The sequence below is a fragment of the Oryctolagus cuniculus genome, chromosome 14, assembly GCF_051225735.1.
Source record: "Oryctolagus cuniculus isolate XC-2025 breed Fujian yellow rabbit chromosome 14, ASM5122573v1, whole genome shotgun sequence".
Classification (NCBI taxonomy): Eukaryota; Metazoa; Chordata; class Mammalia; order Lagomorpha; family Leporidae; genus Oryctolagus; species Oryctolagus cuniculus.
The window spans coordinates 19,068,429-19,087,048 of record NC_142880.1 but is presented as its reverse complement, the minus strand read 5'-3'; the positions used below and the strand labels follow the sequence as shown (position 1 = coordinate 19,087,048).

General features: G+C 44.1%; 1 protein-coding gene across 1 annotated transcript in view; it reads left to right on the top strand.

Moving 5' to 3' along the window:
• The first annotated feature begins 1,674 nt into the window (after positions 1-1,674).
• The window catches only part of PCSK1 (proprotein convertase subtilisin/kexin type 1), a 42,740-nt gene continuing 25,794 nt past the window's right edge, over positions 1,675-18,620 (top strand). The window contains exons 1-6 of the mRNA XM_051853986.3: positions 1,675-2,050; positions 5,470-5,574; positions 8,784-8,894; positions 10,677-10,823; positions 12,104-12,180; positions 18,098-18,186. Of these exons, the coding sequence (XP_051709946.1) occupies positions 1,871-2,050; positions 5,470-5,574; positions 8,784-8,894; positions 10,677-10,823; positions 12,104-12,180; positions 18,098-18,186 (709 nt within the window). The 5' untranslated portion in view covers positions 1,675-1,870. The remainder of the gene's footprint in view (positions 2,051-5,469; positions 5,575-8,783; positions 8,895-10,676; positions 10,824-12,103; positions 12,181-18,097; positions 18,187-18,620) is intronic.

Genomic DNA, 18,620 nt, shown 5'->3' with positions numbered 1-18,620 from the left:
GCTGAGCCCATTCTGCAGTATCTCACATGAGAACAGTTCACTGCCCCATCACATGTCTTGTTAACACTGGCATTTGCTTTTGACAAGATGTACTATGGGTAAATAAATTAGCAACCTAGTACACATTTCTGCAAACACAGAGATAAAATCAACTAGCTAGCATCCCTGAGTCCCATCCCCCACCATGTTTTGAAGTTTTGTCTCATTTGCTTCTTGTACAGAGCAAGTCTTGTTGCCTTTCTATATATACACACACACACACACACACACACACACACAATTCTCCCTTTTCTTCCCTTCCTCTGAAACAAATTGCGCCCCCCGGCGGCTGGGAGCTTTAAAAAAAGAAACAAGAAAGAATCCCTTTCTCAAACGCACTACACTTGCTCACTTTCTCCTCCCTGCAATTTTACTTTGGGGCTGACTCCAATGCGTGCCCGCGAGCAAGACCCAAGTAGTCACGATTAAGAACCTAACCACACCACCTCCTGCGGCCAGTTTCCTCTTTTGTTATTCAAAAAGAAGGGGAAAGCGCAAGCCGAAAGGGAAGCCCTTTGCCGCTGGCCAGGGCGGAGATCTTGGCTCTGCGCAGGGAGGGCAGCTTGGCTGCGGTGGCGCGCGCGCCGCTGTCCAGGTCTCGGTGCTGAATTCCAGACACGCCGGTGGATCCCGTCAGGTTCAATCTTGCAGGCTCCAAACGGGCTCCGCCGAGGTAAACTGAACTCATTTTCCTCGCGTGAGCGGATACGGGTGCACTTAACATGTTTTCTTGTTCTCTTTAAACGGGAGAACATTCTTCCTCAGAAAGTCAGGCATGGCACTGCTTCGGTTCAGCACCAAAAATGAGGGAAAAATGGAAAGTTTAGGATTAGTGAAACCTGCTCTTTCTCCTCCTTGAGTCAACACAACGGCACATGGGACCCTAGGTCCCCCTGTTGATAAAAAAAAATCTTGGATTTTTAAAAATTGCGTGGCTAATCATTTTTCTGATGCACACTGGCATTGCAATGTGCTCGGATGGTGTCTGGAATAGAATTTTAGATATTGTTTTTACCACTTTAAGAAGCAGGACAGGAGGAAGTAAATTTGTAAACAAGGCTGCTTTGTATGGTTTAAAATTCATTGTTAAATGTATGGCTTTGGCGCTGTCTCGGGGATGTGCTCATTTTCTTTGGCGATTTAGAACAGAATGGGAGAACAGTGGCTTCCCCCTTCTCCCTGCCCTCCCAGCCTCCATCCGATCTGAAAGATCTAAGAGGCTACTGACAGCCAAAGAGCCCTCGGCAGAATCCTACCTCGACCCCCCCCCCCCCAAACAGGATGATAAAGTAAATAGGAAGAAAAAGGATGCAAGGGGGTGAACCCCTGCCGCCTCTCCAGCCTTTGGTTCCGGGCAATTATATTCGAACGAGGCATTCTCTTTGAGAAGTGATGTTTCTCCCAGCCACAGAATTTATGGGCCGGCAGGGAGCAGACTCAACCGATGCCAGCAAAGAGTCCTTCCTTTCCCTAATCCCTCGCTGCTTATTTTAGCCGCGTCTCCACCCCGCCGGGAATGCCATCCAGATCTTGGTCCAGGTAGATCTGACGTCAAGAGATGGCTTTCGTCGATTTGACGTGTAAACACTCATTTCCATTCTGCCTGGGAAGGGCTGGGGCTCCACTCAGCCGGGAGACCGAAGCGCTTCAGTGAGCGCTCGCCGCCGCCGCCCAGCCTCGCCTCGCGCGCCTGCCAGCTCTTCGCAGAGCAGCCCGGAGCTAGGAGTGGTCCAGAGCCCGAGGGTGGGAAGGGCGAGTCTGTCTGGCTTTTTCCCTCTCCGGCTTCTTTTCCCTCCTCCTTCCCACTTGTGTGCGGACGAGTGTGTGAGCCATGGAACGAGGAGCCTGGACTCTGCAGCGTGCCGCTCTCGCCCTCCTTTGCGCTTGGTGTGCACTGAACAGCGCAAAAGCCAAGAGGCAGTTTGTCAATGAATGGGCGGCGGAGATCCCCGGGGGCCCGGAGGCAGCCTCGGCCATCGCTGAGGAGCTGGGCTATGACCTTTTGGGTCAGGTAAGAGTTTGCACTTTCCAGAAACTTTCGGGGGCTCAGGGGGACTGGCTGGACGGGAGAGCGCGGTCTCTCAAGTGGGAGCCCGGTTGCACTTCCCTGCACCGAGTGTGGCCAAGAGAGCCCGGAGCTTCTCCCGCTGTCGCCCCAGGCGCGCAGGGAGCGAGAGAAGCCTTGCATTATTTACTGTTTGAGCTGGGCGCAGCCAGGCAGAAGGAAGCTGCTGCAGCTGGGTTGAGCTGGTTCTTGCGGTTGTCCGCTCTAGGATTGAAATCTGTTCCCGCGCGGTTTGCAAGAGAAATGCTTCACGCTTGTTCTGGGAACTTGAGATGCACGCAGACTCTCACCAGCCCAGCGCCCCCCGGGAGAGGCAGTGCGCGCCTTCCCCCGGGACAACTCGGGCAGTCTGCGTCAGGAGCCAATATGGCAGCAGCAGATCCAAGTCTCGCTGCAAGGGGCCGAGCCGGCTTGGAGATATTCGCTGGTAGCATCTGGGGGCACGCCCAGGGCATTGGGAGAGCGCCAACTGCCCGGACACGCGGCCCGGAGGTCGGGGGACCACGCAGTGACCTGGGGAGCTGGCAGGAGGAGAGGTGGGTGAAAGACAAGGGACCATTTCTATGCCTCTTTGGGGAGCTCCGGATTGTCCCTGGGAACTTGGAAAGTCTGAGCCCCCTAACTTTGCTTGTCCAGGGCGCCTTTAGCGTTAGGCCTCCGGGCTGCCTGGGGCGGGGGATCAGTTTCTTTTCCCGTGCCTGTCAAGTGCGTAATCCTTTTCCCAGGGAGAGTTGGCTTAGGTGGAAACCGTAGCCTGTGCAAGTGGGGGTTAATTAGGTAGCCCGAGCAGGCGGGGGCGCTCAGGTTAGGGAACCCGCTGAGCTGCGCTGTCCGGAGGAGGCCTCAGGGGGCTGTGACTTCTAATCTAGAGCTTTCCTTTTCTTTGACTCAGAACCCTTGCCTTAGAAGTTGGTCCGCATCGAAGCGGGGGAGGAGGGAGTTGTAAAACATTTTGGCGCGTTTTCTCTGGAGGGGGTGGTTGAAGCGCGCTGAAGTCATGGATGAGTAATCCGCGTGGGCGTTGGCGATTCCATAGATCCAATCCTCCGGGGAATACGCCTTCTCTCGCTGGAGGCTGCGGTTTCCAACTTTGTGAGTTGAGCTGTCTTTGATAGATTGACTTCCCAGTGTCCCAGCTGCAGACCGAGCGCTTTGCTTTTGCACAACCCTGGCTCTATGCCGGGCTAGGTGTTAGGTGCTGAGAAAGACGCGGAGGAAAAGAAACGTTGGGTTGGCCAGGAATCGAGTAACTGGCGGAGACTGGCTTAGAAGCCAATGATAGCAAGTGTATTTGATCTGTGTCGTGTGTGAAGTTGTGCTTGGAGCCTTGATAGGATATTTGTTCACTGACGACGTAAAGGTGTAAGGCGGTCTGGGAGAAGTGAAAGAAGACAGCCCAGCGGAGGAAACATTTGCACAGGGTTTAGGAAGGAGAGTCAGGCGCTGCCAGGAGGGCAGGGTAAGACTGGAGGTGGAGGAAACAGGGCCACAGAGTAGCTCAACTGCACGCAGTTGTCCGGGTTCTGGAGGGGCAAAAAACAGTAGCAGATGGAGCTGTACTGGGGGAGGGAGGGAGTGGGAATCGTGGAAATCTTGTATGTCTTACTGGGAGAGGGGAGGCAAAAACTGGGGAGTTAATCCTTTGTACCTCTGACAGCTACTCAAAGTAGGACTAGTAATTGTATAGAAAATAATAGGGAGAGAGAGGGAAACAACAACAAAACAAAGCAAAATCCCCTCTGTTTTCTCACCTATTAGCCCCAGACACAAAGCCAAACCTGGACCATTGAATGTGAGAACTGTTTTTCAAACAAAGAAAATATAAAGCCAGAAAATTTAAAAAAAAAATTTTTTTTTAGTATCCTTGGGAGAATTTGGGGGATGGAGATGGCACAGTCATAAGCACCATTATAACATAGCAGGGAAAACCCAACTAAGTTTACATATGATTTGCAATGCTTTATTTCCTCTGGCTATTTCTAATTAAAATGGCATTGCTAACAAGTTTTGAAAATAGTAGTTCTTAATAAAGATGATACTTCCTTGCTGTTCTGCTTATTTTTCCCTTTGTTAATTGTAATTACAAAAATTACACAAATTTACTGTTACTAGCCTACGTCACGTATGGCCTCAGGGTAGTCACGATCAAGGTAGTGACAAGAAGCAAAACCAGCTGACTCATCATCAGTGATCTTTTCCCATGTCCTTCTGCAGCTTGTAGACAATTCACTGCCAGGGTTCAGGCTTGGACCAGGGCCCAAGCATGTCCATTAAAAAAGTCTAGGTGATGAGAACCACCAATTTAAAGAACATACTTCTGAAATAAACTGTAGTCAACTGTTTGTCTCTTAATTAAAAACACACTGAACATCTAGAGAACTCAGTAGCTTCGAATTTAGTACTGATTTGTGTATAGGGACACCAGCTTATACGAAGCTGAACATAGTTCTAAAAGGACCAAAGGTATTGAGAACTCTCCAAAGTACACACACCCTAAGTTGGAGCACCTATTCTACACATGGCATGTGCTTTCTTGAAAGCCTTAAACTAGTGGGAAATCAAATGGTCACCATTGGCTGATGGAAATTATCATTATGGAATCAAGGCCTACATTTTATAGCAACAACAAATTATTTTAGCTGAATGTGGCACTGATCATAGATAGTACCCTAGGGGTTCACTTGCTTTCCACAAACAATTGCTCTCTAACTTGAAACATTTTATTAAATGGACAATATTTTGAGAAATGTCTATCTGTACAATATTATCTGACACAAATACATGCACACATACTCATCCAAATGTAGTTTTCCTAAAAGATGTGAAACAGAGGCATCACATGTCACTGTGAGCCCAAGATCATCTCCAGAGGGGCATCTTAAGAGCTGTACTAGACGGCTGGTGCTGCGGCTCACTAGGCTAATCCTCCGCCTTGCGGCCCTGGCACACCAGGTTCTAGTCCCAGTTGGGGCGCCGGATTCTGTCCTGGTTGCCCCTCTTCCAGGCCAGCTCTCTGCTGTGGCCAGGGAGTGCAGTGGAGGATGGCCCAAGTACTTGGGCCCTGTACCCCATGGGAGACCAGGAGAAGCACCTGGCTCCTGCCATTGGATCAGTGCAGTGTGCTGGAGGGTGAACCAATGGCAAAGGAAGACCTTTCTCTCTGTCTCTCTCTCACACTGTCCATTCTGCCTGTCAAAAAAAAAAAAAAAAAGCTGTACTAATGCCTTCCTCATGAAGAAAACAGGTTAATTTCCAATACACAGGATGGACTAAATAAAGGTGGCCTGTCTCTAGAGCAGTTTGGTTTCAAACTAGACCACATATACTTGTTTGAGGAAGTGGATTTTAATTTTTTTCTTTTATAGATTGGATCACTTGAAAATCACTACTTATTCAAACATAAAAACCATCCCCGAAGGTCTAGAAGAAGTGCCCTCCACATTACGAAGAGATTATCTGATGATGACCGTGTAAGTGTTGTGCACTGCTCTCAAATCAATACCCTGACCTATTTACTTTCTTTTTGATGATTAATAAGAGCAAATGTACTTTGAAAATGTGATTCCTTTTTATTGTGATGCGATTTTTCATCTGTAATATGTCTAGTTTCTTTCCACAGATTATAATTGTACACAATAATATTGAATTGTGTTGAGCTAACTATATATATACTTTAATTATAGATGCCTTATATATCTACAAAGCTGATTATATTTATCTTCCCACAAATCTAAGAACATGAAAGTGAATACTGAAGATCAGGTGGCAGCATTAGTAAAACATTTTGATAGTACAATCAATCAACAACTTTTATTATCTACCTGTTGTGTACAAATCAGTTTAGCACCAACGTGGGAATTCAAAAAAATATATGACTCTTGCTTTCAATAACAATTGAGCATAAATGAAAACATTCTGCCAATTCTATTTGGTTTTGCTATATAGGGAATTAGTGCTTATGAGAGAGCTGTAAATCCATATCTTTGTGAGTCAAATGTTTCTTCAACTATTGTGTTGTTTGACCCAAACCATTTGATCTCTTTTCATAGTGGTTTTTAATCAGATTTGATGGCTAGATGACAGCAGGAAATGTCCAGAATGAACACAGATAATAGAGAAGGGACAATTTGAACACAAATTTAATATACATATTGATTTTGAAGTCTATTTTTAAGATCAGCAAATATATCAATAAAAAATGTTAACTACATTAGGAGTATTGAAATTTTCTACACAATGTTGCTTTTCTTAAAATTATTTCATACTAAGTGAAATTTATCCTGGTTGGGCTGATATCTGTATACATGATTTCTGTTGCCTTGGACACCCTAGAGAATTACTATGATAAATGGAAAACATCCTCTTGGTGAGAGGATTGAAAAGATCCACTCAACTTCAAAGAAAAAAAAAAAAGGATATGACAGAAAGATGATAGAAAGTACATGGAATTCTTTAAGCCTGTGAAGTAGTTTACATTTTATTTATTCTGAAACCAATAGAAGTATTAAAATTAGAAGACAAATGGGGGGGTAGAGAATGATTTGGCCTTGGTCACCAGTGTTCAAATATAAAAGTGGCAGGCCCTGACAAATGCAGAATATTGTATCAGGACCATGGACAGGGACACCACAGGGACATCCATTGCTAGCTCTTTGTGTCAAGTTATGTCTATATGTGGGATACCAAAGTGCAGTCTATGAACCTTATTTTAAAAGTCTTCTTGCCCAGTGATGTCTTCCATTAGTGATCCCCCCTGCCCCCCATGCAGATGGTTCATTGTGCATGGGCTCTAAAAAGTAGGATAACTTTCAACACTCTGGCAAGGCTTGGTCCTTAGGCAAGGCAACAGAGATTTCCTTCTCTGCTGAATGCATTCCCAGTATTAACGCACAAGGTAGTCAAACTGACCTCCCTTCTCATCTTCAGTGGGGAACAGTGGACAGAGTGGAGCATACTTAACTATTATTCTCACTCAAAGAATCTCATGAAAATGAGCAGATGGCCCAGTTCTACTCTCTAGGCATTGAATAGTTGATTTTGAGAGGAATCCCCAGGCACAATAAAAAAGAGCTAAGAATTTATTCTCCAACATAACTCCATGAAAAAGGAGTTTATATAATCCTATGAGAAATTAGTTCTAGAACAATTTTATTTTGGGAAAAATCCTGAAACCATAGAAGCCTACAGGGGGAAGGGTGGACTAGATGGCTTTTAATACTCTTTCCAGTTCAAACCATTATTTACAGTTAATTACAGGATACCTATTATACACATAACAGAAAGACACTGCCAATGCTCTCTATCCCATTTGGTCTGCTCTTTTATGTATTAATATATAATTTTGAGTTAATGACTTTAATCATAACACTGTTTTATACAACTGGATGTTTATCTGATCAGATGGCAGAGTGCCTCTTCTTATATTCCATTTTTTAAAATTGCTCTGATTTTCATTTAATTGCTCTTTTTGATAGGGATAATATCCTTGCAATTGAGCCCTATTAAGTGCAGTGGCCATCGTCCATCTTTAAAAGTCTGCTAATGAAATCTCCAACTGTAGTTGACTCAAAGATTAGTACTTATCCCCTCTCAGCCAGCTTCCAAAATGCCAATTGAAATGACAGGCAGTGTATTCCAAGCATCGAGGTATTTTAAGCCAAAACAATTAAGCTTGAAAATACAAAGACCTTAAAAATAAATGATAGTGACTAATATCTAGCTCCAAGTCCTTCCCAGTGTTTATAACAGGTTTGCAGTATATTTTCTTATTGAAAATACTGGACAGTCTTGGTGGATAGTTTTAGTTACAGATTATTTTACTGTTTTTATTTTGAATCTGACTCACAAGGACTCTCATATTATAAAATCCTACCACATAATAGTCATGTTGCCCCCCAAATAAAAGCAAAACACTGTTTCACAATGAATATAACCACAATACAGCCCCTCAGTCTCCCAGGGCCTCCATTCCATAATAGGATTACGTTATAGATGTGGGGCAGGTAATTATCATATTGTTAGATCTCTTTGCATAATACATGAGACTGAATTAACAGCAAGTGTGTCTGATCAATAATGCTCATTCATCACCTCAGATCTGATTCTCATGATAAATACTCTTAGGCAGAGGCTTAAAACACAAAGATTCAAATTCACAAAGTCAGAGCACCATTCTTGTCTTGAGTTACATTTGCAATTTCTACCTTTCGTTTGTAAAGAAAGAAATTAAGCTGTAAGAGCCCCACCATGGCAGCCTCCACACTCTCTTACCTTGTTGACTCATTCCATGAAAATGCACAAATTTTCAGCTTCAGAGTCCTGGAATTTCAACAGAAAAATAAAAATGAGTATTACAGACTATTTGCTGATGAAAGCATGCTAAATTTTCACCTACAGTGTAACCACAGTGTAAATAATTGGAGGGAATCTTTGCTTCTCTGACTGTATCTCCTCCTTCCTAAAGGTACAATTTACTGTAATAGAGGGAATGCTCGCCCCTGCTCCCTCCCCACCAGTGGGCAGTCCCTTCTCACTGAGCTGCCAGCTTGATCTATGGTCAAATGAAAATATTACGGAGCTGCCTGAATTCTGATGAGAAAAGCACAGGAGATAGAGGAAAGATTATTCCACAGAGATGGCTCTTGGACTTGTGATTTCCTTTCTATAATACTCCTTGTAGGTGATCTGGGCTGAACAACAATATGAGAAAGAGAGAAGCAAACGTTCTGCTCTAGGAGACTCTGCATTGAACCTCTTCAATGATCCCATGTGGAACCAGCAGTGGTACTTGGTAAGTACCTCCAAGACTGCCTTACATCTATGTAATGGGTTGTTTTGTTGTAATGAGAAACCCAGTGCTATCTGGAGATTAGGGCTGCGGATCTTCTGACTTGCCAGGTACATGGATCTGAAACACAGATCTTCACCTGCCAGGAAGGGAGGAGTTGTCATCATTTTGCCCTCTTATGCTAATCTGATACAAGGACGGAAGAATCATGTCTTGCCATGCTAGAGATTCCAATGACAATTCCAGTAACGAAAATCCCACTTTTGGTTAAAATTACTCTTGAGAACCCTCTAAATCACTGATTTGGTGGATAGGGCCCTGGATGTCAGTTCTTATGTGCCATAGGTGAGAATCTCCAAATGAGACTGAAGGCAGGAATACAAAGAAAGTCTACTTTGAAATGTCTAGACTTGCTTAGTGTTGGTGCTTTCCTGTAGGCTCTTCTCTCTTCTGTTTAATCTTAAGCCTCTACAGTTGCAATACAAGTTAGTAGAAGTATTTGTTGTGGAGAATATTGCACAATTTTCACATGACAACCATAAGCAAAGGCTTAGATACGTTAGTTGCATAATGCATGGAAAAGGGAAGAAGTTCCTTTTGCCATTCTGGTAACCTAAGCAGCACTTGGTCATTGTAGCAAACGAGCCTTCTCCACCTGCCTTTGTGCATTTACTCTATACCAAATATCATTGTTAGGTGTTTGACATGAATTGACTTATTTGTTACTCACAATGACCCTATGTTTAGATTCAGTTACTATATCCATTTCACAGATGAAGAAACAGAGACACTGGCAAGTTGAACAATTCGCCAAAATCACATGGTCCCTAGTAGTAGGGGTCATAATTCATGGCTCCAGAGCTATGCTCCATAATTGCACCTGCACATGACACAGAGACCTTCTTCTGTAGCTTTGGCTAATACATTGAGTGTAGTTCCCAACCCCTGAGATTCAGCTCTATGCTAGTTGGATAAATTCTTGTTTTCTCCCTTCCCCCATCCCCTGCACCTCTTTCTGAGGAGCATCAGCAAGGAGCAGTCTATTCATTGACACTTGATGGCTGTTACTTATTTTTTATTGACACCTTCACCAGGCACCTGACACTCCTCCTCTGTAGGTCTCCTGCATTCCTGGAAGTGTGCTTAGATTCATGTCCTCTTGCTGCCCAGCTCTTCTCCCACTCAACACCTCACACTTTAACTCTCAGAAAAGTTGTCTGGAAGAGACATCCCCAGATCTCCTCTCATAGATCCTAAATCACTCATACTTGGAAATAGACAATTAGATTGCAACTCCTGTTGAATTCACAGTCTCCTGAGCCTTCCAGGTTCTGCACTTTCTAGATGAAGAAAAGCCATAACACATATATGTGTGACTGTGCCCCAGACATCAGAATGTGAGTTCAGTATGGCAACATAAGCTCAGGGGGCAGATGGAAACATAAGACATCAAGTAACTCATCAGCCAATGAGGAACTCAATCACATTAATATGAAAAAAACTCATGGACAAACCTCTTCAAAGCTTCAAAGAGAAGCGACCCAGGGTGATTCATCCTTCCAAGAGATTTTCTATTAGAATATTGGAAGAAGAACAGAGCTCTGATGATTCATTTGGTCCTACCTTCTACTTTTTTTTTTTTTTAATTGCATCTCATTGCCATCTTTTAAAGAGTAGAATGACCCAAGGAAAAAGAAAGATGTGTCTCCATGTTGGAGCTTAAGTTCCCAATTTGTAGCAAGAAGATCATTATTTTACCAATTCTTCTTTGTTTTTCTTAATCAGCAAGACACTAGGATGACTGCAGCCCTGCCCAAGCTGGATCTTCATGTGATACCTGTTTGGCAAAAAGGCATCACGGGTAAAGGAGTTGTTATCACTGTACTGGATGATGGCCTGGAGTGGAACCACACAGACATTTATGCCAATTACGTGAGTCTGGGGCCTCCCATAACTACAACTTAGGTAGCTGTCTATGCAGACATACAGTTGGGGCTTTTTTCTCTTCAAGGAAGGTGCTGCTCTTTGCTCCTCCCCTTAGCCTCTGTCCAGCTTCTGAACTTGTTTTATACCAAGGGTCATTGGAAGAACTCAGCGGGGCCAAGTATTGTATGAAAGTATGTGTGGTGGGAGGAGTGGAGGTACCTTTATTATTAACAACTATTCAGACTCTGAGCCACTCAGTGTTTGGGGGGCCTTGAGCCAATCAAATCAAGCCCAAAGAAAAATCATTTTCTCAGTCTTCCTCCTCACATCCATTAGAGTCAGTTTCCTTGACATTGTGAAGTTATGTGAATATGATTCCTTCCATAAAAAGTCAGTGTGAATGCCACACAACGAAAAAAATGCCAAGCTGAGAAAGAAAAGTTTACTTGAAATGAAAAAATGAATGAATGAATGAATGAAAACTATTTGCTTAATTGTTCATGAGGTTCGTAATATAACGCAAACTCCATAGTGTATCTTAGGTCTTCAGACTGGAGTAGTGGACAGTTCATCCTTAAGACTGTCCCTTGTTTTTCACCCTTTCCACCCATCCAGTGTCCCTGCAGTCATAACTCCAGGATAAAGAGTGAAGGAAAATAAGAGATGAGAAAGCATAGCAAAGGGTGGAAGGCAGGAGCTACTGGGACGTAAGGAGCAGGAGCAGCAGTGGTCTCAGAATTCCTGTGTGGGAGAAGCTGAGGGGCAGCAAGCTGGTGGAGAAGGGGGTAGGTCCTGGAAGCTTGTCTTGCCGTTCAGGCACACTCTCTTTCATGAAATCACATGCTTATATCATGTTCCTGGGGAGACTGAAGGAGCCCATCAGGGCCCTGAGCCCCACCCCACAACCATGACTTTGCACCTGTAGTCAAAGAGACTTAAGCACCAGAGGGTCACTAATTAGCTCTGCTGCCTCAGTGGAGCCACTCAGCTTCTCTGGGCTTCATCTTTCTCATCTGAAAAACATGGCTGAGTTTCTAGTGCAGTCCAGGAGCTGCAGTCTGCTAGAATTCCTTGAGAACTGTAGGCTGGCTCATGTTGCCATCTTCATTGTAGCTGCTTGGTTTGTGGTGTAATAAATATTCAATAAATATTCAGTTCCTAGGCCAGAAGCTCCAAAATACAGGCTTTTGAGCCGGTGGCCAGGATGGAAAGGGAGGGGTAGAAGGCCTGGGATGTGCTACCTTTATAAAAATGGTGCTACAGTGTTACTTTTGTTGTCTCTTTAGGATCCAGAGGCTAGCTATGATTTTAACGATAATGACCACGATCCATTTCCCCGATATGATCCCACAAATGAGAACAAGTGAGTAAATGCCTTTGGGGGAATAAAGTGCTCTAAAATGCTTTTATCTTGTTGGAGAAAATTATATTATAAATTGGGTGTACATTCCAGCTCTCAGAAAATAGTAATGCACCCCATCCATACCATGGTATTTTGTTGCTTTTGAAACAGAAACCAAAGATAGCTTCTATTTTTATATTCCTTTTGGTTTACAGAACCATAGTTTAATTAAACTTCTTATATCATGAAATTCTCACCTCAAATGTTACTGAATAACTGTACCTTTAGAAGGAATGGTGGGGACATAAAGTGGACAAATTTTGAGTTTGCCCCCAATTCCTCTAAGAACCTTTTACTAATAGCAAGGTATTTGGTGTCAGTCATGAAGATAAATATACATGAAGAAATACGTATTAGCAAATCCCTACAACTTTCCATGGTGGCTACAGCCACTCTGACCCAGGCACCGAGAAGGGCGTGGCCAAGTACCTGGCAGAAGTGCAGCTGAGACCTGGCCAAGCCCAGAACAGCCTACAGGATGTGGAACCTGTTAGAAGCCTCCTCCAGAGTTCCTGCTGCATGTGAAGCCAAAGAGAAGAGAAAGACGACAGCACCTGCACCTGACCCCTAGATTAACAATCTCTCTATGGCAGTCACGGGGTGACAAGGGAGGCCATGAGCCACAGTGACCAAGGAAAGACCCAGATCAAGAGGCTTTTTACCTCTTCCAGCCCCAAAGAAACCTCACTGTGTACACACACAGCCTCAAAGGAGAGCTCATCTTTGCTCAGACTGGTATCTCTCATAGACTTCAAGGGGACAATCAACTTTCCCCTTCATTCTCTGCACCCAAGAGACTTGCACAAGGATAGATCAAAGTCAAGGCCAAAAGTTGGCCTTGCTGCTACAAGTAGGGGTGTCAACAGCAAAGTAACTGTGTTTTTGGTAGATGGCACATCCAGTGTTGCCCTTTTCTCTCTGGATTGGCACCTAATTTGTATCAGTCAGGCCTTCCCCCACCTCCAACCACATCCCACCACCACCCCTGTCCTTTATTCCCTCTCAGAACCCCCATGTAGATGGGGCATGAATATTGACCTGAAATTCTTCCTTTCTTTGGATGGTTCCCTCCTTCCAGAAGGCCAGTGAACTCCAGGAAGGGAGGCTGGGGCACACATCTTGGTCTCAACTTTGGGGTGTATATTTCCTCCTTAGATGGAGACTTCTTTTAGTACCACTTGTTGCTCTGAGGGTTTGGGCAAAGGCATTAACTACAAGCACACTTTAGATGTTAGACTAGCTCAGTGACAATACAATAGAATCCACCAACAGGCACGCCCTTGGAAGAAAGTGGGAGTATTTCACCAAGGCAGAGCAGGGTTCCCAGACCCTGAGCTGTCTTTCTGAATCAGAACAGTGCAGGACCAGGAGGAAATCTACTTTTGGAGCACAGCCTTATGATGCTAGCCTGGCTATAGTCAGGGCTTTGTCCATGGCCAGTATACAAGATGACCTTGGGCAAATCACTTGCCTCTCACTGCCTCTATTTTTTTTTTTATTGTCACTTAAAATGAGTGACAAGACTCCTGCTCCCTACATTGTTAAAGGGAAACTTACTAAGGAAGTAGATGGCCAGTCCATGGAAGAAATTGGTACCTTTCTTAGAATGGAATAAAAATAACTTTCATTCCACCCCTTTTGCTAAGACTTAGGGGGAGCTCTGCTTGTTCCACACAGGTACAGCTAAGGAGACCTGGATGGATGTGTCAGTCCCCTTCCTGTGCAGATCCTGGTCTGGCCTCAGGAACCAATGTGGGTGAAAACTTGTGTCATGGCTTCACAGCAGGTGCACACTTGGTGAAACGATCATTCTGAGTTTCTCTAGCCCTGAGAAGGGTGACTCAGGCCTCCCTCTTTCCTCTTCCCTTAAAGAGGGACTCTCACAACCTGGTATTATAACAGCCACATTTCCCTCAGCACAGGGAGCTGTAGGCCCCCATGTAATGGTATTTACTGTCTACCTGAAAACTCTGACGTTCCACATAGTATGGCGTTAATATAGCAAAACCCAACAGCTATTTAGGACATCTGTCCTAAATATGTCCTATTAAGGACATCTGTCCTAAATAGCACTCTGGCCTCAGAATCAGCCCTTAAGGCATTTGGATATGGCTGAAGAGCCCATGAGAGTATTTTAGGCATGGAAAGCCAAAACAATCTGGAAAAAAAAAAAAGAAGACCTAAATGAAAGATCTCTGGGAGTGAGATCCCAGTGGAAAGAACAGGGCCATCAAAGAAGGAGGTACCTTTCTCTAAAGGGAGGAGAGAACTTCCACTTTGACTATGACCCTGTCGGAATAAGATCGAAGTTGGCAAACTCAAAAGGCTTCCATAGCCTTGGCAACTCATGACTAGAGCCTAGGGAGATTACTGACGCCATAAACAAGAGTGTCAAATTGTTAAGTCAACAACAGGAATCACTGTGTACTTACTTCTCATGTGGGATCTGTCCTTAATGTGTTGTCCAATGTGAAGTAATGCTACAACTAGTACTGAAACAGTATTTTACACTTTGTGTTTCTGTGTGGGTGCAAACTGATGAAATCTTTACTTAATATATACTAAATCAATCTTCTGTATATAAAGATAATTGAAAATGAATCTTGATGTGAATGGAATGGGAGAGGGAACGGGAGATGGGGGGGTGTGAGTGGGAGGGAAATTATGGGGGGGCATTGTAATCCATAAACTGTACTTTGGAAATTTATATTTACTAAATAAAAAAATATATATTGAAAAAAAAAAAACCAACAGCTAAGAGCACAGATTTGGGAGCCAGACTTTGATCAAATCCTAGTTGAGTGACCCTAAGCAAATTGTTTAACTCTTTGTACCTAGGTTTTTATCAATTTTAATAAGGGATATACACTTAATTGGGTGATTATGGGGATTAACTGTGTTTACATATATGAACCTGGGCACCACCTGGTCCCTTAAAAAGGTGTTTGCTGGGATGATGATGAAGACAATGACAGTGATGAGGATGATAATGCTGATCAGGGCTTCTCATTCAGCAACCACGGAATGAGACCTTCTGTCAGTGGGAAGTCATGACAAGAATAATATCATCCGTTAGGAATAGAAGCAGAGACAAATCAATTTTCTGAGCTAGGTCAGAAACTGCTACTTGAAAATGACACAGTGAACAACTATCTCTCAGGGTTTTCTTGTCTATCGACAAAAAAGGTAGCATCCCTATCATTTTTCAAAAGATATCATAAAAAAATAGAGTTGCCAATCTAGCATGTTGTCAGACATAAATCCCTTAGGTTTTGAAGATGAATGGTCCCATTTTGTTAGCCTTTCTAGCAATTGGAGGCCTATTATCTCCCAATTTCAAGGGTTTTTATCTCTCCAAGCTATCTCTTCTACAACAGTTCTTTATTACTATGTAAATGAGACTAATAGAGGCTGCATTTGCTCCTCTGCAAATCAAAAGAGGAATCACTAAATAAAATCATGAAAGTGCAGGTAGCTCTGATGATTAAGCAGGCCTGGATCTATAGTCAGTATTTCAACACCAATTACCGATTATTTTTCTAGCTAAATAACATGTGTGATAAGGATATTTTCCCCAGAATAATAGTAGTCTTTATCTTGTGGAATAAGTTTTTTTAATCAATTTGTTTAAATGCCAGTTACTGCCATTGTTCTGAGATCATAGAGGGTTTTTTCATCTCAATGGCTGGCCTCCAAAGAGGTCTAGCAGCTGCAGGTCTAGAAGGAAGGAAAGAGGCACACTTTGGTAAGGTCTTCCCTTTTCTCAGTGTATGCAGGAGGGAAGTGAGGAGATCTAGGAACGGGGGTGGGCAACACCCGTATCTATATTGTGGTCTTACTGCAACTTTGCCTAGAAAAGAGCCAGTCCCCAGGACATAGGGGAAATAATGTGGCGCCACCTTGCATCATCTTTCAGAGGCGCAATGCTCATGGCGTTGTCAGTGGGCTGAATCTGTTGGCTCAGGATGGAGACTTGCTCTGGCTCCTTTTGCTACCTGGGCCCTGTGTCTCATCCTGGGTAAATGGAAACATGGGCAATGCTGACTTCTGGAAGGACATTTCTGTGAGGATGACAACTGAATGTCTCCCTCAAAGGCAGACGGCGCCAATTCATCAACAAAGCCTGAGATGCCTTCCTGTGTTCAGATTTGCACACATTTTCAGAGAATGGGTGTTTGGGCCTGGACAGCTTCTGCTAGAGAAAAAAATCGTAACTCAAAGAGTAAGCAAAATGGGGATTAATAAAAAACTTCCATTTAAGGGGTACTCTAGTTTCAGGTATTGCAAGATCCAATAGTCCTCAATAGTACTCAAGATCCAATAGCTGTACTCAAATGTCCTTAGGGCACCAATCACTCACTCTGTACCTCCTAGGCGCCTCACCCCTACTTGGCTTCATTCTCAATAGAATCTTGCCTGACAACAAGCGCCACATGGCTCCTTGGAACTTAAATAAGCTCAAGGTTCCCAGGAAAGACTATGGTTCTCTTTCCTAGAATCTGCGTGAAATCTTGAACATTCTTGAGAGGAGGGGGCCCCAGGCTTGCCAGAATCCTAAGGAGTCAGAGAGGGCCACTTGCCAAAAGGGGAAAAATGCTAGCAAACCTCAAAGAAGCAGATGCCTGCCACATCAGGAAAGATCTTGAACTAAAAATCCTGCTGCTGTTCTGGCTAAGGATTCCCACCCAATAGTAACATGAAGGAGCAGGAACACATGCAGTGGGAGGAACCGGGAAGTCATCTTTGGTGTTCCAGGAAAGAAGGCTAAGCTAAGAGGAATGACTTTGGGTGGTCCAGCCAAGGTAGGTGGTTTATATCCCATTCCAGGCTGAGTCAGAAGGCAGCCAGGCAGGTAGCATCTGAAAGTAGTTGGCTGGCTGGAGAAGTTGTTCAGAGCTAGCCCTTCCCCTCTTTTTCTTTAGGTCGTCGTTTTCCTTTATGTTGGCCAGAGCTGTATCCGGCCAACAGCTCTGCCAGGCCACCAAGAGCCTTCACCCCACTCTCAGGTGTTTCCACAGTGGAACAAAGCCATGAAAGAGATGCCTTCACATGGATGTGCTCTTGATGTATGGGTCCTCTTGGGTCAGGATGGTGGCGAGAAAAGCCAGCTATCACCCACAGAATTCAGAATTGAGGTATTAGTGGTGGGAACTGATATTGAAAGCATCAATTATCCTCTCTGCCTGTGCATGCCCATTTTGCTCAGGGTCAGACTTTGCTCTCGGTCAGAGTTGTAGGAGCATCTTGATTGTCAATTAGTCTGTGGTGTGTTGTGAAAATCTCCAGCTCTTCTTGGTTGCAGGAACTCCTCCGACATTTCAGTGTGGTGTATATGGGTAAAGGAGAGGAGGAAGACTTCAAAAGGGCCTGGGTTCTGTCATACCCTGCTAGGGCTGGGCCAGGATAGCCTAATCCAAGGCAGCCACTAGGGAGAAAAGTGAAGAATCACCTCTATGCAAAAGAATGAAGCAGAGCCATATTTTGTGTGGGCAGAGGGGGTTGGGGGGAACTACTCCTGAGTGTCAGAGTTCTCATAATAGTGTCAATGGCTCACACTTCCTGGTGCTTACTGTACATCAGGCACTGTCCTCAGTACTCTACACACCCTGTCTCCTATGGTCTTCTCAACAACCCTGTGAGACCAGGTAACTTAGCCAAGGTCATGCCACTCTTTAGTGACAGAAACCAGAGTGTGAATTCATGTAATTTGGCTTTAGAACCCATGTCCCTCATAGGAACATAAACTTCATCTAATGCTAACAGGAAGAAAACCAGCCGCGAGGTGAATGAAAAGTTCACATATCCATGGACCACGCATTCAGGCCCAGATTCTTTCCCTTGTTTCTGTCATGTGATTCTTTCATTTCTTCTTCACTAGACATGGGACCAGGTGTGCAGGAGAGATTGCCATGCAAGCCAACAATCACAAGTGTGGAGTGGGAGTTGCATACAACTCCAGGGTCGGAGGTAAGTGTATGTGTGTATGGGGGGGGGGGGTTCCTATCATTCAGCACTGCAATCTGAAGCTTGCATCACTCTTGGAAATGGGGCAGAGAGTGGGAAGAATACCTTTCTTTCAACAACCAGAGGAAGAAATGGGTTCCATACAAAATTTGCTGTAGGACATGAATGTGATTTGCAACCAGATCAATAGATCTGGATTCCTGGAAAATGGAGAGCTGAATAGAGTCCATACAACTTTGCAGGGGGCAAACATGGAAATGTTGGGTAGCATTTGAACAAAATCTAATTTTCTCCATGTTCTGGTTTAGAAGGGTTTGTTCCTGAGGGCTTGCTAAGGGAACAGAAGGAGAAGATAAATTTAGGCAAAGACTTTCCCTGCCTCTCATTTCTGTAGTTCTTAACTTCATAGTAAAGAAGAACTTCAAAAAAAAAAATAC